Consider the following 23,035-nt stretch of genomic DNA (forward strand, 5'->3'; position numbering starts at 1 on the left):
TAGAGCTTTACACTCCATAATAAATGAATTAATTGGAATTCATCAAAATTATAAGGACTTATTAATTTCTGGAATAATGAATAAGCTCCAAACTGAGGCAAATTATGTGCAAGTCACATGCAAGAATGTAAACCAACACTTTAGAGTACTGAAAACTTAACCAAACTCCAATTAGGAAGTGCTTGCTGTAATATAGACTATACAGGGGAACAATAAACAGAAGAAAACTGTTTCATATTATCCAAGAAATATATTGAGGGCTACAGTGAGCTATCAGTATGTAACTATCACAATGGATAATAATAGTGACAGCGCTTCCTGGCAATGGTGAGGCAGGGTAGACACTGCAGAAGTAATTGGGACCATCATGTTTATCAAGGAAGTAACTTTATTTCAGTTCAAAGAGTTTTTGCCTTCTACAGCTGATTTAACAGTGTGAAATGACCTTCCTGTTAACACTGCACGTGTTCCGGTCATAGGAGTTTAGTATTCTTGGTCTTTGAATTTTGAAAGTTTGAATTAATCTAGTGTTTGCTTCAAGTGTATCTCATTAAGACAAGTGATTCTCTTTGTTTTTGCTAGTTGTAATGCAAGTCATTTGTCTCTTCTCAAAAATGTCATTTTTTTTATTCCCTCACTTTTTTTTTTTTTTTTTAACCTTGTGGGCTCTATCATGCATGCAGTATACAAACATACACTCAGGCATACGCAAACAAACATGAAATTAGAAAATAAAAACATTTAAAAACACAACGTTGTACAACTCTATTCTTTCTTTAGTATAGTTCATTCTTCTTCAAACATAATATAGCCAGTATTATCATAGGATAAGTCAGTCACCCTCCTATGCCCTGCCCCATCCTCATTCTTCCTGTTATTGGTTCATTGTTTTTTGTTTTTTGTTTTTGCCCAAACTTTGGGTTGAGCAGAACAGGCATCAAATGAGTAAAAAATCTTGGTTGAGGAAGTAACATTGTTTAGATAAAGAATCCCTGACCATGAGACATAACTGATAGGTGTTTGGTTTTGTACTTCTACTAGATTACAACCCACAGCTCCAGAGAAGCTAGCTAACACGGAGGAGCCTAAGAGGGACTCATAGATTGCCCTGGGAAGGGGAAATAGATGAGATCTCCTAAGTAAACTGGGGGCGGGGGGACAATAGAGGATAGAGGTTAGGGGATAAGAACTTAGGGGAACAGGATGGATGAGCTGGAACAGGGACGGAGTGGGAGAGCAATGAAAGAGATATCTTAATAGAGGGAGACGTTGTGGAAATAGGGAGAAACCTGGTGCTAGGTTTCCAGGAATCTACAAGGATGACCCCAGCCTAGACTACTAGCAATAGAGGAGAGGGTGCCTGAACTGGCCTACCCTGGTAGTCAGATTGGTGAGTACCCTAACTGTCATCATAGAGCCTTCATCTAGTAACTGATAGAACTGGATGCAGATGCAGAGATCCACAGCCAAGCACCAGGCCAACCTCCAGTAGTGCATTCAAACCAAGCAAGTGGGAACTCAAAATGTCATTCTTATTGATTTAGTTTTTCAATTTCTTTCATATGTCTTGATTTTGATAATTCAGGTTGCTCACATATTACTGTACATTTCAATGCTTTCTAACACTACATAAAAAGCATGTATAAATGATGTCTTAGTTATGTGTATTTTTGCCACCTGCAGTTATTACTTACTCCATAAGCTGCTTTCTGTGAGATAATCTGTTAGTCTAAGTGTTGTCTCATCCTACAAAATTCAGATTCAAGACTTTGAAAGGCCCCCAATGGCACAGTTAATTCTAGTCTTCTCTTCATAATGTGTAACTTACCTTATCCATGCACATTTTCAGTAGCTTGAAACTCATCTTATGAGTTAGCCCTTTACCCTATTTGGGCAAATCTATCCATGATAAAATTCAGTTTTACATTGAATATCTGTCAACATGTTTCCTGTGTAAGTTTGTAATGGGGACCTAATCACCTCCATTATTGTATGTTTTTTCAGAATTATTCTCTGGGTTGTCTTCTATTTCCAGAGAATTTTCATTTTCCCTCAGATGTTTTTTTTTCTTGTTACATTACATATTTATGCTTTTCTATTTATAACATTTGAATTTATCTATCTTCCTTTTCAATATCAGATTTTGAACTGTGTGCAGTATACAAGATGAATTCTGACTTTCATATTGTATATGAGTTAGGAATTTCTTAGTCATTGACCAGTGTAGAAATGTATCATCTTGGTGAAGTTTGTTATTTTATACTTAATGTGCAAGTGTATTATAGTACTTGTAATGTGCTTACATTTGGTGGTGTCCTGGATTCTATACACAGTGTGTACAATTGGATGGGAGAAGTCACTCTTTAGCAGTGGTATGTTGTAATTATCATTTTGAGTAATGTAAAGACTATTCTTGCTTTTTCAAAGCCCAGTATATGCTTAGACATTGTTGAATCAATCCTTTAATTTAAGTTGGATTCCTTGAGATGACAGTCACTAGATCACATTTCTTGCCTCAATCTGTGAAAGAGGTTCTTGGAAACATACCCCTTTTATGTTGCTAAGGAGCTAAATTGTGGACTTGCCAGTGCTCCTGATTCAGTGACTCTGAGTTCTAACACTGAACTTGAAAGCCAGTGGATCAACTCTCACATGCCTTAAAACACAGCGGCAGCAACTGAAGAGGAAAGATCTTTTCATATACAGCCACCTGCCGTCACAGGTGTCCCCAACAAGCTGCAGAGCGTCAGAGACCTAGTGCTTTTTGTTTCTAGACACCATTTTTATGTGACAATGTTTTTGAGGTGAGATCTCTGAGCCACAACTGAATATTTGCCTCTCAAAACCCCATTAGAAAAATATATAAAACCGTGTTCATCAGAATCATTTTTCTTGCATTAATACGATTATGAAGCTTCAAAGAATTATTTCTCCTTGTGAAGTATTTATGAATTATGAAAAACAAATGCAGGCCTTTTATATATAAGACTTACTTTTTTTTTACAAGAATGCATTTGTCTTTAAATAGTCTTCTCTTTAATTTTTTAAAAAGGAAGAGCTTTGGTTGAATTTTTAAACTATTACCAAAGGCTCGCAGGTTCTACCAAACAAAGGGTATCGAAGTGATTCTTTGATTAACGTACTAAGTGAAAGGTCAGAGTGCGGTATGCTTGGATGGTGATGGAGGAAGAAGCTTCACGGGCAGAGTTGCTTTTGTTGGGGCAAAACTGCTATTGCTCCAGGGAAAAAGAAGGGACATTTTCAATCAATAGGCCTGAAATGTGGCATATGACATTATAATAGCTGGAAAAAAATCAGGCAATTGTGGGTGAAGTTTATACTTCACATTACTAATTTTCTTTGTATAAGCATTGTTTTCTGAGTACTTCTACTTATGTGCCTGTTTCCATACCTTTACTCACATCTGTATCATTAGCGACATTTTAGTAACCCCCTTTCTCCCGCTTTCTTCTCATTGATTCCTTAGGGAATTGGCTGTGAATGAATTGGAATCACATTTTTATGTTGGTGACAAGTGAGAATGCCAAACATCATCTATTTGAGGCTCTACTGTGAACAATTTGTGTGTTCACAGCCTATAACAGTTCAATTAATACATCCAGATGGTTTAATTCTTTCTAAGTATGTTTAACCACTGTCAGCCCACAATATCAACAATGGACACATCATAACGATAATCTATAAACTAAAAGCAAACATTGGTAAGAAGTCGCTTTGAAAGGCAAGGTTAAGGGGATTGCTGTAAGATTCATGTGTAGTACAAATCCTAATTGTTCTTAATAATAAAAAGCTGGAATCAAATATCAGGAAGAAAGCTGAAAGATCAGAGGAGCAGAGCAGCCAGCGACTAGTTCTTACCTCTATGAAATCCTCAGCCTGTAAAGGCGAAGCTCCTGTCTCCTCCTGCCTTATATTCCCAGCCATATCCCTTTTTATCTTCACCTTCCTAGTGCTGGCATTAAAGGCATGTGACTCCCAACTACTTGGATTAAAGGTGTGAGCCATCCCAGCCTGGTTCTGTTTCTGTTTTGGACTGGAACAGTCTTGTGTAGCCCAGTGTGGCCTTGAATGCAGAGAGATCCTTCTGCCTCTGCTCCGGAGTGCTGGGATTAAAGGTGTGTGCCACCACTGCCTGGCCTCTATGGCTAACTAGTGGCTTCGCTCTGCACTCTGATCTCCAGGCAAGCTTCATTTGTTAGCTCACAAACACAATATCACCACATTCAGGAGTTTCCTGTGGTATATATTGAGCTTTATTTACTTAACTAAATTTCAAGTAACCAGCAAAGTTAGGACAAAGCCCCAAAGCAAAATAAAATGAAAGAAACAGTTAGAAAGTAAAATTTAAAAATTATGACTCCAGTGATATAGGATCATGTAGGTTATGATCTTCAGTAGATTTCTGTCTGAGGCTAAACAAAGTTATGAAGTGTGAATCAGATAGAACTGGACCTTTGTCCCAAACTTCCTTTTATCTATCCAGTGATTTTGGGTAGACAGAATCTCTTGTTTACCTAAAATCTCTTGTTCTATCTTTTTTTTAAAAAATATATAATTAGATAATGTGACTCTGTAAAAGTCATCCAGGATATCCCAACACACAATATTCCATCTTGGCAAATGATGGCTTCTTACTTAAGGACACTTGGAAAATCAAGTCCCTCTGATTCTTCACAAGATAGAACTCCCAAGTGAGTATTGTTCACTCTGTGCTAGAAGCAAAGAATTGTTCTTAGTATTAGAGAAGGGAGCTGGAGAATTATGTAAAATGTACCTTGCTCAAAATAACCTATGAGGTAAATTATGTGAAAAGTACTTGCCACACACACATAAAGACATATACTTTGATCCTAGAAACCACATAAAAGCTGGATATTATGGCACAAATCTGCAATCTTATCCCTAGTGGAGACAACCAGGATAGGTAGATCCAGGGTGCCTAGGATCAGTCAGTCAGCCTAATTACATCCTCTTCATGTTCAGTGCAAAGACTTTTTAAACACATAAAAGTATCGGAAAGCACCCACGCCAACTTCTGGCCTCTACATGCATGTGCACACAGGTGCCCTGGACCACATAGGTACACACACAGAGACACATACACACAAACATACACTCACACTGGTGACTAAAGTATAATACATGAAGTTAAAGCCCTGCCTCCACACGCACTTGGATGCACTCCTGAAATAACTTCTATTTTCCTTTGTTTCTCTGTTTATTGTATATGCTACTTCACAGCTGCCATTCTTTTCAACCCGAACTCATAAATATTTAGGGGCTGCTACTTTGGATCTTCATTTCATTGTGAAGACTTTTGTTTCATGCAAAATTGAAATGTGTGTAATTGTCTCCTGTTTTCATATTTCAAATTAATTTCCCTACCCAATTAGAGACCTTCAAAGGGTTGAGGCAAAGCTTGTGTTCGTCTACCTCTTACCGCAGTATTGTGAGCAAATGAGGGATAACATGATGGAAAAGGCGCCTGATATGTTCTGGGCCCTGTGTAAATGGTAGTTTTCTCTTCTTTCTTTCTTCATCCTGGTGCCCCATCTTCAGTGAAAAACGAGAGTCACCTTAACAAGCTAAGGAATTTTTTGCCTCTGACAGTTATTTCATGTTGTGCATTGTTTAGAGTTCATGCTGTGGAGGAGTTTGAAGTGATCACAATGACAGTTTTTTATCATGTCAGTGAAAACCAGCAAATATTACAAAACTAGCCACTGACCTTTAGTGAAGCTTGCAAAAAGTATTGAAAATGTAGTCTGGGAGAACTCGTCGGAAAGGAAGGGTGGTGTTTGAATAAGCAGTTCTCTTTTAAAAAATCATTTTATTGATTTATTTTATGTGTGTGAATAGAAGAAGCAATCAGGTCTTAGTGTTGGCATGTGGAAGTCAGAGGACCATTTGTAGGGGTGAGGTTTTTCTTCCTCAATGAGGGTTGCAATTGAACTCAGGTCTTCACACTTGGCTGCTTGTTTCTTGACATACTCAGCCATCTCACTACCCTAAATAGCAGCTTTCTTAAATGCCTGATGTAATCAAATAATGGCATTTAAAATGTATATTCTTAAATAAAGTATCCCTTAATATGAGCTATACATTCACGGAGCAATAGAACATTTTACTGTGTAGCACCTTCCTATGCCTTCCTTCCTTGGGCAAACATGCCGAGCCCTAAGCAGTGCTTGTGGGACCAGAGGCCACATGGTTGGAACAGTGTTCTCAGTTCTTGGAAACAGTGGTTTCGTATAAGATTGTTGAAGACTGCACCAGAAAACCCTCTGGGTGCTTGTCTGTGTAGAGACATGCTGATATCTAACAACCACTGTGGAATTTGCTGAATTTTTAGGGCTAAGAATTAACTTTGGGAAAAGTAGCAGATTTTGGTCCAAGGGGATTGAAGAGACAATAAAAAATTAATTAGATGGATATGGTTTTTAAGCTGAGCATACATTTTGAAAAACAAGCTTCTATGAACAAGCTTTCATTTATCAAGTAAGCTAAAGATAAAAGTACTTAAGTTTAAATAATTAAAGTATGAAAACTAAGGAAAAGTGAGTAAGATATTAGTATGTATTACAAGGCTGTTTAACTGCCATCTTACTCAGAGGCAAAATAACATTTCTCCACATTTGGATAACAATAGATTGTAATGATCTAAATACAAAAGAAAAAAACAAGCAAAACAAAACTTGGCTTCTTTCATTTTGAATAAAATATGAAGGAACTATGAATTTCAAATATGCCTTCAATGTGTGAGATGTGAGCAGCTTTTATTTTTCTCTTTTTCTTTTCTTTGTGTGTGTGTGTGTGTGTGTGTGTGTGTGTGTGTGTGTGTGTGTGCGTGTGTGTGTGTGTGTGTGTGTGTGTGTGTGTGTGTGTGTGTGTGTTCATGCACATAGTTCTCCAAACTGAAACGCCTAGATCCAGAAAGGGAAGTGTTGCATAGAGTTTTATAATGGGAAGGGAGGAGGTGTGATTTCTAGCTATGTGCCTCTGGTCATTTCTTCATTTTGCAGGTATTTCTTGTGTTGTCTAAGTAACAGGTGCTCTGCTGGCTCTGGGGATTAAACAGCTGTGAACAAAATTCAGTAGCTGAATGACAGTAGCAGAGATTTATTACTTGCAAGAAGATATGTAATACATCAGCTGTTAAAACCAGTTGTATAATGGCACATGATTAGTTTATAGAAGGGAAGAGATTGCTAAGCAGAAAATGGCCATAGTATCACATAAGTGATAAATTATAAAGCATGAGCTTGTGGTTGGTAGAAAACTAGGTGCACATAGATGTGGGTAGCATGAAATATGGTTGACATTTAGTGGAACTCTGCCATAAATACAGAGAATTCTAGCCAAAGTAATAGCTGGATAAGTATATGTAAGTGAGAGGAACTCAACTATGCTTCAGGCACAGAATGCAGACCTCTGTGGCTAGTGTTTAGTGTGTAAGATAATGTCCAAGTATGGAAACCAGATCAGCATGAACCCTGTTACCAGGCCTGTTAACTGGAATTTATTGCAAGTGATATGTGACTTTGTTTAGCATGACAGGCATGCTCTACCAGAGGAGGTCATGGGCCAGGTATAGACCATTATTCTCAACCTGGACATACACTGCACATTTGCAAAGAGCCAGGACATAGATGATATGGCAGTTTGATGAGATATCCCCCATGTTTCCACGCATCTGAATATTTGGTCCACAACTGGTGACACTGTTTGAGTAGGTTTAGGAGGTGTGATCTGTCTAGGGAAATATGCCACTAGGAGTGGGCTTTGAGATTTCGAAAGCTATGAACTTATTTCAATGTGTTCTCTCTGTTTCCAGGCTGGTAGTTACTGGCATGCTTCCATATTGTGATAGAGATTGATTCTTGGATTCTTACCCTTTGGATCCATAAGTCCAAATTAAAGCATCCATTCTCCAACATTCTCTAAGTCATCTTGGTCATGACAGTAGAAAAGTAACTGATACAGATGACAATATGTAATACCCTATAATACACACACACACACACACACACACACACACACACACACATCCTAAGCATGCTATGGAGCTCTAAGAAATTAGATCCTTAAAGAAAGTTGATTTACCATATGGTCCAGTATACTGAGGAATGTAAGCTCCTATTGTTAGGACTGTATGTCTAGTATGATAATGCTTGCTTATAATGTTTTGATTTATTTATTACAAATAGTTCATTTTTATTCCAGAATATATCTGTGCATGTTTTACTATTAAATCTTTTCTTCTAGACTAGATTAGAATTTTCTCAACTGCTGTCTTATATGATAGTAGATCTGACTTTAAATTCTGATTTCATCATGATCTAGATATGTGGCCATGTGAAAACTAAATATTGATACTGGTATAATTCATAAATTGGCGTTACTTAGAGAGCAAATCATATGGCTTCTGGGCCTTATCTGGCTGCTGCTTGTTTTTATAAATAATTTTATTTTGAAATTCAACAATCCTTGGTACATGTTCACTGTGACCTTTGCTTGACAACAACAGAGCTGAGTCATTGTAGCATAAGTCAAGGCCTCCAATGGCCCACAATGCCTAGGATGTTTATTTCCTGCCTGTACAAGAGAAGTTTGCTGACCCTTGTCATGATTTGAGCCTCTGAGAGTTGTTGTGGGAATTACATAATTAATCATGCAAAACATTCATTATAAAGTGTAGCATTTAGTAAGCACTTATTATATATCAGTATTTTAATTTCATATAACCAGATGAAACTAACTTTAATAAAGTATACCATTGTTTCTATGCATTTTCACATATTCATCCAATAAAAGAATCTAGCTTTATGGCTTTATTTTTAAAAAATAGCACTTATTTTGTTGACACTAATCCATTTCCACGTTAACATAATTCCAGGATGCTGGAAGTTCTGTTTTGCCCGTGAATCTATCCTTGGTATTTAAATCATTTGTATGTAAAAGTTCTTGATTATATTTGATCCATATGGACGATTTGTTAAATTAATCATTGCAGAACTCTTTGAAAATCTAGGCAGCAATGTGCAAATGCAAAATTTATGAATGAAACAAACAAAAAGAAGCTGAGGATTCCTCAAGGATGCTGATGTTTCATGGTGCCTTCCTTTTGTGTCCTCACTGGAGACTTAGGCAACATTTGAGGAAATGTTCAATATTTAATCATAAGCATTCTTATCCCAATGTAGGCTATACATGCAGGCCAGTGTCAACTTTAACTATGGCCTAGACATACTACTCTGTTTTTTTTTTTATTTGCAATGTGTATTTGCATAAATGTCCATGTGCTTAAACTTCTAATAGAGAAATGAATTCATTAATGAGAAATAAGATTAGTAAAGGGTATTGTGATTTTACTTTTGTAGTGGTAAATATGTTGTAAAGATCCCTAAAGAAGAATTATGGAAAAGAAGAGAATTTTTACTTAAATTTTCTAACTAATATCTTACTCAGTTTTCTGCATGATGTTAGTACTCTACATTCTCCTTCAGCTAATCAGAGACACTTGTAGCTCTCCTCTTACATGGTGGTTATTGTTTATTTCTTTCAGGAGCCAAGGAGTTTTGTTGTATGTCATTTCTTTTTCTTCTGTGTATGCCTCTGTAAAATCATTTTAGCTTGCTTTTTTCCCCCTGCACTGCTTGTGAGTTAAAGTTTTGTTTTCAAAAGGCATTTATTTGGCATCTATTTTTAAAAACATTTTCTGTGTGCATTATTAATTCATGGCAGAGCAGTTGGACTTTAATTAATACAAAAGTGGTACAAGAGATGGTTCCCCTCACAAGGCGTTCATGGGTAAGGAAACTGAAACTCACTTATAAATGTTGCCTTGCAGGAGCCTGATGTGCAGAATTGTGGAAAAACTTTATGTTAGATGTTCGAGGATGGGTAGAGTTATAATAGGAGAAAGATGGAAGATGATGCTGATATTTGGGTTTTATGTGATAATATTTTTGTTCTAAATCTATGAGTGTATGTTAATTCAAATCATTTAGTCCATATTCTTTTTTTTTTTTTTTTTTTTTTTTTTGGTTTTTCGAGACAGGGTTTCTCTGTGTAGCTTTGCGCCTTTCCTGGAACTCACTCTGTAGTCCAGGCTGGCCTCGAACTCACAGAGATCCGCCTGCCTCTGCCTCCCGAGTGCTGGGATTAAAGGCGTGCGCCACCACCGCCCGGCTAGTCCATATTCTGATACTCAGATATCCTGATCTTGAATTTACCTTTCAGTCTACATTTAATGTTATGAGAGTATATAAAATTATTGAGAAACCAAACTCCATACTTTCCTTCACAAATCATTACTCTGAAATCTAGAAAGATTATTTGTTCCTGTGAACTTTGGTGAACATTGCTGGAATTCAGTTTTTACTCTTAATTAATTACTATCTCCTTGTGTATTAGAACTACAATGTCATTTTTATTAACTTAAATAAGGCTTAACTTTTCCATGAAATACATCAAGGTAGAGTAGCAGATATCATTATTTTTACAACTCTGTACTTATGCGCGTGCGCGCGCACACACACACACACACACACACACACACACTCAATAAAATAAAAAAAAATTAAAAGAAAATAAGCCAGAGATAAAGGAAAAAACAGCCATGTCCATTGAGAGAGTCAGAAGTTCCGCAGGGGAGAGCTTACGTCTTATGGGTGGATGCTATTTTCATCAGTGTATCTGTTAAGCCATCTTTTGAAAGGGAATGGCTTAAATATAAGATAATAATCATTGTATATTTAATTATAATTTAATAAGACAATTAGGAATTAGCAAGTTGAGAAATTTCTAAAATGTAAATATTATAATAGCTCATTTAAATGTTATTATTAGATGTAAATTAGAATGAAAAAGTTAAAATATATATGAATAGTCAAATTTTCCCAACTTTTACCTTTAAAATAAGCCCACAAAATTACTAGCTAAAACATATTTGTCTTGCTGCATATATAATCAAATTACTGTCCCTTATTTTTTTATCGTCAGCTTCATTTTATAACTAAGGTGAGGTTTTTAACCATGTATGAGAAACACACATTTGCATGTTGCCTATATATAGCTACCTAATCTACACTAATTCATGCCCAGAAGAACAATGTTATTAGCATGACCTCTGTGAAGGTCCACAGAATACCGTGTCTGATTAAATGTTAGGACTTTCATGAAACATTTAAGCATAGCTTGGCTTGCTTGGCAGAAGTTAGTGACAAAGTTTTCCCAAGATTTAAAAGCGAGTATGTGTGTATGTGTGTGTGTGTGTGTGTGTATGTGTGTGTGTGTGTGTGTGTGTGTGTGTGTGTGTGTGTGTGTGTATGCATGTGTTTATGTAAGTTTGTGTGTGAGGTTGTGTGTGTGTATGTTTATAGGTATGTGCACATGTGTTTGCATGACTGTAAAGCTCCGAGGATAGCTCTAGTTTCTTTTCAATGTCTTTCTCAATTGCCCACTTTCTTATTTTTTAAACCTGGAGATCACAGACTGGCTGTTTAGCAAGCCCCAGGGATCCCCCCCGTCTCTGCCTCTGCAGCACTCATGTTGCACCTGTGTGTCTTTGTGCCTGGCTCTCTACATGGGTGCTCGGTACCTGAACTTAGGACTTCCTGCTTGCTCAGTGAGCACTTTATCGACTAAGCCATCTACTTAGTCGCAAAAAGTCTGTTTTAGAAACAAAGATGTGTTGAAAAATTACCTTTGGCAACAAACTTTGTTAAGAATATAAATGACAGGAATCAGTGTAAACACAAGTATCTAAAAATCTATCAATGACTTTCTCACTCTGGGCACTCATTAACAGAGTGCATAGTTTGTTGATTCACGTTGCATCTTTCTGTCAGGTCATTCACTTTTACTTATTCTGCCCTTGTTGCTCCATTGCTACTTTTACCATATGTTAATAGGTGCATGCAACATGTACACGTATATACAAACATGCTCAGACACTTAGGTGTATAGAACATACACCTGCACATAACGAAGCACGCTCCTAAAAGCGTGCTTTTTTAAAATCTTCCTTGGGCAGATAATATATACTAAATTAGAGACAAATAAGACTTGAAAAATTTTGAGTATTTGTAGGATAGGTTTAAATTTAGGACACAATTTAACACCATGTTATTCTATATTGTTCATTTATTTGTTAAGGTGTACCTGCATTCCTAGTGTGGTGGAATGTAGGATTAAGTCCAGCATTAGGGGGCAGAGGCAGGCAGATCTCTGTGAGCTCAACTCCAGCCTTGCCTACAGGGCAAGGTTCAGGTTAGCCAGGCATATACAGTGGAAACCTGTCTCAACAACTGGCAAACAAAGAGAGAACACCTTTTCTGAACTCAGATCACTTAAGTAAAAAACCATCTTGATGCTATATATTAGGAGCTATGTACAACTCAGGCCCAAAGAGAAATTTAGTTTTTTACAATAATTAGTTTGGATTATCAGGGTTCGCTGGATATAATTTGACCAAACACTATGGTACCTTATATCATAGGAAGATGTACAGAATAAAACCCAGATAATAAATAGAAGATAGGAATCTTCTGTCATTTTTAGTGTGCTTCTTTTCCAAGGTGTATATTATACAGTTTTAGTATTGCATGCATAGTAATGCATTGTGGTCACGTCATGTTTTTCTCTGAATTTATGGTTTAAGGCATAAGCAAAAAGATCAATAGGTACACTTAATTTAAAAAGTGGTATGTTTTAGATAATTAATTAACAAGAAGTTGAGAGGGGTTGGAGGGTGGCAATTGGATCTGAAAGAAGTTATATGGGGGGATATTGGGTAAATACAATTAATACTGTGTGCATGTATCAAATTCCCAAATAATTAATAATACATTATACTACAAAAAAAAAGATAAAAATGATCTCAGAAAAACTTTCCTCAAGCCTATGTGGTTACCTCAGTTCAAATACAAATCAGAACATCAAGGATTTTGCTTCATGCATTTATGATTCATTCTTGACTACCTAGTTGTACAGTCACAGGGCCTGAAGAAGAACTAAGAGGAATGTGCTACTTTTCTTGTTGTTTTTGTGAGTTAGCCTCAGTTTAATAATATCTTTTATTTATTAGTATAGAACAATAGTATGTTTAGTAACATCTGTTGACCCAAGTTGCTTATTTTGAAAATTTCAGACAATATTCTAGATCACAAATAAATAGAACATTAGGCAAATAGATTTGAATTACAAAATGTGATTTCATTAAATAATGTCATTATATCTGATTACATTTGCTTGCCAAGAAAATTTGGCTGTGTTTTATTTCATTACAAAGTTTATTGGCAGACTGTGAGACAATCAACAACTTTGAGTTTACAGATATTTTGGAAAAGTCTTAATATTGGAATTATCTGTGCATGATAAAAATTTCCTTAATACATCTCATTACTTGATTGGAAACTGACTATTTCAACCATTTAAACCAATTAGAATCCTGATTATTTTGATTTCTAGGGATTCTTAAATGTATATTTTAATATACATTTTAATGTATATATTTCATCTGTGTATTCAGTTTAAATATAAGACATCTATGATTTAAATATTTTAGTAGCTTTTGATTAGCAAGAATGTCAGCTATATTTCTGTACATTTTTCTAGATTTTTAATATAAATATTAAAACAAATATTAAAACCATGTTTATGCTTCATTTAAGTGAAATTGTGGTGTTTTACTCAAATGAGTGAACGTATTATTTGTTCCTAATTCATGTACAAATAGTTCACCATATTCAGCTGCTTATCTAGCATTTTCATGAAGACCACTGATGTACTTTTGGCATCATAGTCTAAATGTTACCACCTAGCTCTCTCAATGTATCAGACATTAGGTTTCACCACCATAGCTTATTAGGGGAGGGTTAAATGCCTTATATCAAGAGAGCAATCTGAAAATGAATGGCTGACCTTATATGTTGGAACACTCCAAAACAATACTGCTATGATAAATTCTGCTTTATATTTTTATGGGATTCTAGTCAAGTGCATATATCAACTGAGTTACCAGCTGTCTGATGACATTTTGAGGTATAAAAAATCAATTGAATTTTTTATCATACCATTTACCAGACATTTTTTATTCCTTGACTCAAGGTAACCGTTCAGTTAAGAAGACTGAGTTATTCCTGTAGCTAGAGAGAACATTATGTGGCATTTGTCGTTTGGTCAGAGTTTGGGATATATCATGACTCCCCTTTCTCTACTCCAGAAAGATGAAGAACATAGAATTTCTTATTACTAAATTTAAAAATTCTAACATATAGTATTAGTCATCCCTCAGAAATCTTTATTTTGACTCATGACATACTCCCTTAAGCTTGTTCTAGTGGTACACTAAAAATACAGACTTTAGATTCCACAAACTAGTTCATTCATGTATGACGTTAACACTTTCACTATCCACATGAATGCAGGAGAGTTTAATTCAGGACATCATACTTCACCTAGATTTTTAAACTTCCTTTGGTTGATCTTGAAGTCTGCTTAGCTTTAGAATAAAATGATGTTAAAATTATGTTTACTTTTTACCCATATTAGTAACACTAATTATTTTATAATTACCTAGCCAAAGATAGTTTCTGGTCTTGTAGAGAAAAAAAAAAATTACATGGTACATAATTAGAATGGTTGTCTGGAAAAATACCTGCTGTCAAGTCTAGTAAATTTTGGAAGGCTTTTACTATTTCTAGGAATGGTAACCATCTCTTTCTGTATATTCATTGTGCAATGTAGTTATGCTGAATACCTGCTTTTGTTCTCGAAGTCTAGACTGCTATATGTACTGTGGGAGCTGGTCCCTTGCCACAACCCACATAAATTTGGTATTGACTTGACTCAGATGATGCCATGGCAATCTTTCCCTTTGCTGCCTCCATTTTTATATGTTTATGTGTAAATATCCTGGCTAGTCATAAAAGAACCTATATCCCAAACCTTCTGTTGAAGTTCCTTAGTGACTCTCTGAACGCTGCAGGGGGCCTTGAGTACACCTGAATCAGTTCTCTTGTATTTGAGTTCAGTGAGCTGAGATAATGTATTGATGTTATAAGCAAATACATCATTTACATCAAATTCAATGTTTATGTATTAAAGCCAGACATAAAGATAGCTACATCTTTATCCTAGTACCCTGGTAACACTCCATGATCTGACTTTTTTTAAACATTACATTCTACATTCTGTACATGCAAATAAATACATGTGCTTATTTGCTTGTTCTGTGGAATCAACATTATTTTCTGTGATTCTCCATCTGGAAAGTTCTCTAATTCCCTTATTTACTGACTTGAATATAATCAGTATATTTCAAATGAGTTTGACCAGTCTGTTGGTCTTAGACTAAATCTCAATCTTATGATTTTACCAATAAAGACTTGAGAGTCAGAGGCTGGGGTGAAAACCTGAAAGCTTAGAAAGGCCAAGGAACAAGCAGCTGACCTTCCTCCTTAGGCTGTGTCTCCGAACTTCTGCTATCCCGAACCAAAAGGGCTGCCAAACTCCAAGTCCTTCCTCACTGCTTCCTGTGCATTTTCTTTCCATTTTCTGAACTCCCTCTTACTCTGTATGACTACTTCCTGTAAACTAGTTGCTGGCTTTGCCTCTTGACCCAAGGTTGATGTATTTAATTAATTCAATCTTGGGATTCACAGTGTGATCAAATATCCCATGACACCAGGCCACTGAGTTTACAGTCAACTACATTGTCTGCATGTTGTATGGTAACGTAATACACACAATTGCTGGACCACAATAGTGGAATGTTCTTTTAAAAAAAAGTTCACATTTTTTTAATCTGATTCTTATTGCTCCTTTTTTCTTATGCAACAATGGCCAGGTATTTATAAAGTATTAGTCATTTAAACATAATTATTTTTGCTTAACTGCTCCTAATAATCTAGTATTAATAATTAATAATCTAGTATTAACAATATAATAATCTAGTTGAGCATGTTTAACAGAAATGTAATAGTACTCTGTCTATTTGTCTGTCTGTGTGCGAGTATGTGTGTGTGTGTGTGTGTGTGTGTGTGTTCACTAGTGTGATGATTACACGTGTGTATGTGCATGTGTTTGGAGGCTTGAAGTAAACCTCACTCAAGTGTGCCTCCTCAGATGCCTTCCATCTTGTTTTCTTGAGACAGGGTATCTCACTGTCCTGTAGTTCCTGATTTAGAGAGAAGCTGGCTGTCTGCCTAGATATAGGGATCCTCTATCTTTGCCCCCCATCCTCTAGGATTCTAATCATGGGCCATAGTGCTTGCCTACTTTACATTGGTTCTGGTATTGAACCCAGCTCTCCCTTCTTGCATAGCAAAAGCATGTTACCAACTGAGCTATCTAGTTTTCTCCAGAGACTTCATTTTTTAACTTATGCCTTTCAATTGTGCTTCTTAACTTTAAATTTTTATGTCTGAGATTTTTTTCCTGAGTCTATTTTTCTACATGTCTTTTAGAAAAGTGAACTTTCAATGTTAGTTTGCACTGTTTGTTCATGCTGCGCATCTTTATTTTTTTCAGTCATTTTGTAGGAGATACAGAATTTTATTTTATCACTGAATCTTAAAGAATAATGACATTATTTTGGAGCCAATACAAATTCAATTTATTCTTTTCAGATACATGATGATTCTTTTGGCTGTATCTCTTAGATTTTAGGCTTTGCTTCAGGTTAATAGTGCTTTAGAAATCTAAAGAATAAAATTTACCCATTGGAAGTTTCTAATTAGATACTCTGTTGTCATTTGCTTAGTTTGGGAATATCAGAAGACAGTGGGTTTTTTTTGTTTTTTGTTTTTTGTTTTTTTCATCCATGCAAATAAAATGTCTTTGCACATTGTCACAACCAGATGTTGCTGTTTCTTTTCATATGTTATAGAATTTTATTGCTCTTTTTGGCCAATAGAAGAATAGGTAAACTATTGTAGTAAGAGGAATGAGTGATACTTTTTAGTTAAAAACATGACATAGAGAAACGCTTTTTCAGTGATTGAATTCACATCACTCTTCTGTTTGTCTCTGAAAAGCAATGTCACATGATAAGTTTTTCCTTTTCTTTTACCTTCACAGATGTTAGAATGCAGTTTTTATATGAATCTTTTTTTACCTAAAGATTATTCAGTTTGTCATATTTCTATTATGTGAAATTAATGTTCTTTAGTATAAACCAGTCATGTAAATACACAGAAATATATAGCATAAAAAAAGTAGAGTGCCAAAAACCAGGAAGACCTGGAAGGCATTTGTTCTGTCTGCATGGATTAAACTTACAAAAATTATATATAATACTCTCTACCCCCACACAAATAAAGAATAGCAAGTGTCAGATAAGGCCTAAGGACAGTTTATATTGTGTTGTTTATGGTTTTATCTATTTTTCATTGAAACAAATATTCTTTCTACCTTGAGGTGACTTTTACTAAAACAATACATTTAGGTTACTTTTCAGAAAGTACATGTGGGCTATTGACGTGCCTTAGTACACCCGAGCACTGCAATCATGACGACCAGGGTTTGGATCCCTCACAGCAAGCCTGACATCTTACATAGGCTTCCGTTCTAGGAGATCGAAAGTCATTTACTAGTCTTTGTGTTCATGGCACACACACACACACACACACACACACACACACAAACACATAAAAATGAACCTTTTAATAAGATAAAAGTATGTGCAACTATGTAGCATTATTGATAAGTATGTGTGCTTTTGAAAAGCAATGTTTTCAAACTATTATTGACACGCAGAACAGTAGCCAATTCAAATCTTTTGAAATTTTCATATAGAATTGAACCTTCTTTTAAAACAACTATGATATATGTAAAGGTAAAGAGGGCGTATAGGCAATCTCTACACAATTCCATTCTACTTTTGCCGTAAATCTAAGACATCTCTAATCTAAAGTTTACTAATGTAAAGAATATATCAAAAATATCTATAAATTACTATACAAAAATTTTGATGGTTGTACAGTTGTAGCACCTCTCCTTTTATTGAGTTCTTTTTTGAAAATGTGAATATCTTTCTTAAATGATAGGGGCTAGGGAGATGTCTTAGTAGACAAGGTATTTGCTGAGTAAGCATGAGGGCCTATATTCATCCCCAGCACCCATGAAAAGATTCAGGAATTGTGGCTGTACTCCCACCCTGAGGTTGGCACAGTTAGGAAGAGTCCCTGGGGCTTTCTAGCTAGGTAGTCTAGTCAGTCAGTAATTTCCATGTTCAATGAGATATCTTATATGTCTTAGTTGCTTATCAATTGCTGTGACAAAACACCATGACAAAGACAACTTATAAAAGAGAGTGTTCACTTTGGGGGTGACAGTTCCAGAGTGTTAGGGTCCATTGCCAACATGGGAGCATGGCAGCAGACAGGCAAGCCGGACACACTGGACCAGAGCTGAGACTTTATATCTTGATCACAAGCAGGTGACAGACAAAGCTAACTGGGAATGATGGGGGTTTTTGAAATCACGAAGCCTGCTATCACGACATAGCTTTTCCAAGAAGGTCACTCATCCTAGTCCTTCCCAAACAGTTCCACCAAGATTGACCAAGCATTCAAATATATGAGCCATGGAGGCCATTCTCACCCAAACTGCAACCTGGTCTCCAAAAATAAAATGGAAAATCCATGGAGTATTACACTTGGTATCTGTATCTGACATGCACTTAGTTTTACACGCTCCAAGCTCAAACATGTTTACATACTCACAACATAAACAAACGTGTTAATAAAGTACAAGTGAAATACATCTTCATAAGCATTTAACCTAAGCATCTCGAACTTCCAGGTTTTCTTTCATATTTGTTGCATTGCTTATGCTTCTGGGTTTTTCTTTCTATATATTGTTCAAGCATTCAGGAAATTTTAAAGTTCCAGGTTAACTTATTTCAAGTAGATATTAGCAACAGCATTCATTTTCCCTCAGAGATTAGAGTTATACATCTGGAATTGATTGGGATGACTTAATCTCTGCTTATGTCAGATTGTCCTTTAATATGAAGGAGGTTTAAAAATGCATAAATTTGAGCTGTGTTAAAGACTTGTATACACTATTACTGCTTTGTCATTAAGCTAAATGGGGTATTAAAGTCTTAAAACTACAGTTGTAATAAGATAGAGAATTCAACCATAGCTGCACATCTGAAGGAAATACTAATTGACGTTGCCCTCTCTTCAATTGTCCAAAATAGACTTGCTTCACATGGCGTTTTTAATTGAGTTATACCGTTCTTTTTCCTTCTGTTTTGATGGATGTGAGGCTCTGTGTGCTATAATTTATTAAATACGTGGGGATTTTGTCATTAGGCTTTCATTTTTACTTCTATAAAAGAGTAGTCTAGTAAATGTAAATATAATTCTTAATAAAGAAAATAATCTCCTTACATGACTATGATGTAATCCATGAAAAATCTTGATTAAAATTCAGTTATAAGTAACATTTTCATATTTAGTTATATTATCTACAGTGGACAATCTGGTTGACAAGAGTAAAGACCTAGGCAAGACAGCATAGGCAGCTGCTTTGTGATCCTTCTTTTTTCCCCTTTAATTTTCCTCAGATTTTGAAAGATTTTGTAGCTAAAGGGAATTTAATATGTTTTCCTTTTAGAATGAGCTTCATTATACAAATGATATTGGATGTTTTCTACTGTTTGTATATGTTTCTTGAACATCATGCTTGAGACAAAGAAGTAATTCTAATCTATACTCCAAACAAATGATATGTAATGACTAAGGAAAACACTGTTTGCATTATACTTAAATTCATTTTTGTCTAATATTTTAGCTGGGAAGTTTTAAGATTCCTTCTGTCAAACATAAGATGGTGGTTGGAGGAATACTGCTTTGATGGATTCCGTTTTGATGGTGTTACATCCATGCTGTATCATCACCATGGCATGGGTAGGTACCTGGTATGTTATAGACGTAAAGGATGAGCTTTTACTTTTCATTGTTAAGTTGTAGCCAGGTTTTGTTCTTCTATAGCAACTGCATGGCCATCATAGACAGCTACACTTTTAATTGTCTATTGTTTATGCATTTTGTGTAGTCATTTCTGATATGAATTAATTAGAAAGAAATCAAAAGTATACACTTCCATTTCTATATGTCTTCTAGGAATAAAGGATACTTAATATAAGGCTTTGGAAAATTTAAAGAACCATTTACCACAGCACATTCAGGATTTATTAAAGCATATATTCATCTTTTAAACCAGATAATGAATGATAAATAATAACATTTTGTGCATTATACATGAAGAAATTATGTGTGCCATTTACTTGATTTAAATTAAACTGAAGAATTGATCAGGCATCATTTTGAATGTTACACAAAATTAGACTCAAAATTTTAATTCCCCAAATATAGAGACGATTGGTTTTTATTTTATTTATTTATTTATTTATTTATTTATTTATTTATTTTGTTTGTTTGTTTGTTTTGAAACTGGATCTTGCTGGTTAGACTACACTGACCTCAATCTCCTAATTCTTCTCTCTCAACCTTCCTCCAGAGTGATGGGATTTCAATTATGGGACCCCATACTCAGCCTTTATTTTATTCTCTATAAATACATTTTGGCCATCTATTGATGGCCATGGGGATCACCCTTATGTCTTGTGTCTCTGCTGAGACGCCATTGGAAAGAACTAATTTTTCATTTGCAAGTGGTTATCAATTGGAGATAATTTCTGGCTTAAAAATGGATGGCCAGTGCAACTCTTTGACATCTTTGGAGGTTCTTTGTTCCATAATGTTTCTTCAGGGCATTTTTTTAAACCTTACAGGCCCTTTGCATACATATTATGGCTTCTGATTTTGAGTTTTTGTAGGATGCCTGTGTGCGTGAATTCTGTGTTTCTGTGTCTATATGAATTTCCTGTGCTCGTTCTTTGCTCTTTTTCTTCTGTTTGTCTTATCCTAGTCTAATAAATTTGCTTTTGTTTTATCTTATTATCCTTCTTTAGATGCCTATTTGTTTTCTAAGGTGAGACAGAAATGGAATGAATCTGGATAGGAGGGGAGGTGAGGAGGATCTCAGAGGAGCTGGGAGAGTGGATACCATAATCAGAATATGGTGTATATAGTGTAAATTCTATCTTCAATAAAATAAAACTTGTAAAACTATATGTGGGTACATACTACCAACAAGGAAATAAAGATGAGGAGATCTGTGTAGACAATAAATCTTGACAAGTGTCTTGTAAAGGAAGGAGCTGAAGAGGATGACCACCGCTGCTTGCCCTTAATCCTGACACTGCCAGTGCTTGGAGGAAAGAAGTTACAGTTGTCACACACCAGGCTGCACCTATATCTGTCCTCCAGTTTAGACAGAATTTGTCTTTGAGGAGACAAAGACAAACATAGAGAGAGGCAGAGATCCTTTCATAGGTTAAATCTGCCTCTGTTGAAGGCCAGGAAGGTCCCAGGGGTCTGAGATATTGAGGAAATGAACAAAAATTTATGGGGATGTGAAATATATTTCATGAGTAGAAGGCCCAAGAAATCATAAGGAAAAAAAATTCTTAGTCTCTCTATCTCTCTATATATATTATGCATATTACTTATATAAAATATATACATTAAGTAATATATTAAGTAATATATATTACTTAAAATGCCAAAAACCAAAACTTAAAATTACAAAGCAAATGGACAATAGATTATAAAAATACGTGATGATGTAGTTAGGATAAAGATGCAATATTTAATCTGTAAACTCTTTGATGACATCATTGAGATCTAGGAAGAAAAAAGTAATTTATTTCATGGATGAAAAATGTCTGAATTCATGGTAGACTATTGCCCAAAACTATATATTCAGAATTCTTTGGGAAATAAAGTGTGGCTTATGATTTTGATAGCTGAATGGTAGGGAGCTAGAGAAAATAGGGAATTTTAGCTGAAGGATACAATATTTCAATTTTAAGACATATATTTGGGGGATATAACATATAGGATGATCAGTATGGTTATCTGTACTATATTTCTGGCATAGAATTTAATTGAAAGTTACATTTTTTATGCCACCCCATCCCTAACTTACATATATGCTCTACTAACAGTGAATAGGGTAAATGTGATTAATTTGCGTGGGATAATAAATACACATGTACACCTATATATAAGTATTATCTTGGGCCAGCAAGATGGCTCCACAGATAAAAGTGTTTGCTATGCAAGCCTGATGACCTGTACTAGTAAAACTGGGTCGAAGAACTTACTACATGAAACAGTCCTGTGTCTTCATGATACCTCTTATCTTCATGATACCTCAACAACAATAATAAAAATAATTTGAAAGTTTCTCTGAGTGACTTATGGAGACACACTTTTCATCCATTCCATATTGTAAATGAAAGAGGAATGATGTTAGTAGAGTGGGAAAAGTGACAGATAATTATTATTGAGGTGTATATGCAAAAGAACATGAGGCGTGGACTTTTGTAATTACACATTAACTTATCCTTTAGTGCCAGCCTCCAGCAAATGGACATGATAAAACAAGGGTCAAAATAAAGTGCTTAGGTAAATGGAACTGGGGGGAAGGCTGGTATTAAGAACTGATTTGATTTAGTGTAGATAAGAGTAAATTGTCAAAAGAATACACAGTGAATGATATGATCATTCTAACCATGCTTTAAGCAAACAAAGTAAGAAGTAGGTTAGAAGAGGCAGTAGAGAGTTTAGCGCTAATTTATTCATCATCACAGCAAAGCTCTATTGTATACTTCACAGCCCTTTTAATGTAAATAATAGTTCTAGGTTAAAAGTGCTTTCCACATTTTCTCTTGTTTATCTCAGAGGGACCAAGTAGAACCCAACATTGCCATACTTTTATTGACTAAATGTGTTCTTTGACATGTGTATTTGATGCATTCTGATTAAGTTCCTTTGCTGGCTCTCTTATCTCATTCCATTGCTACCAATCATGCCTCCTCCCTCCCAGACCCTCTCCCAGATTCATGACTCGGTTTTGTTTGTGACCC

General features: G+C 35.5%; 1 protein-coding gene across 2 annotated transcripts in view; it reads left to right on the plus strand.

The window, feature by feature from the left end:
• The window catches only part of Gbe1 (1,4-alpha-glucan branching enzyme 1), a 241,974-nt gene that overhangs the window by 147,403 nt on the left and 71,536 nt on the right, over window positions 1–23,035 (plus strand). For both annotated transcript variants that reach the window (XM_052740985.1, XM_052740986.1), the window contains one exon: window positions 19,831–19,946. In XM_052740985.1, coding sequence (XP_052596945.1) covers window positions 19,831–19,946 — 116 coding nt within the window. The remainder of the gene's footprint in view (window positions 1–19,830; window positions 19,947–23,035) is intronic.

This window comes from Peromyscus californicus, unplaced genomic scaffold (assembly GCF_007827085.1).
Source record: "Peromyscus californicus insignis strain IS unplaced genomic scaffold, ASM782708v3 Scaffold_16__1_contigs__length_79575227, whole genome shotgun sequence".
Lineage (NCBI taxonomy): Eukaryota > Metazoa > Chordata > Mammalia > Rodentia > Cricetidae > Peromyscus > Peromyscus californicus.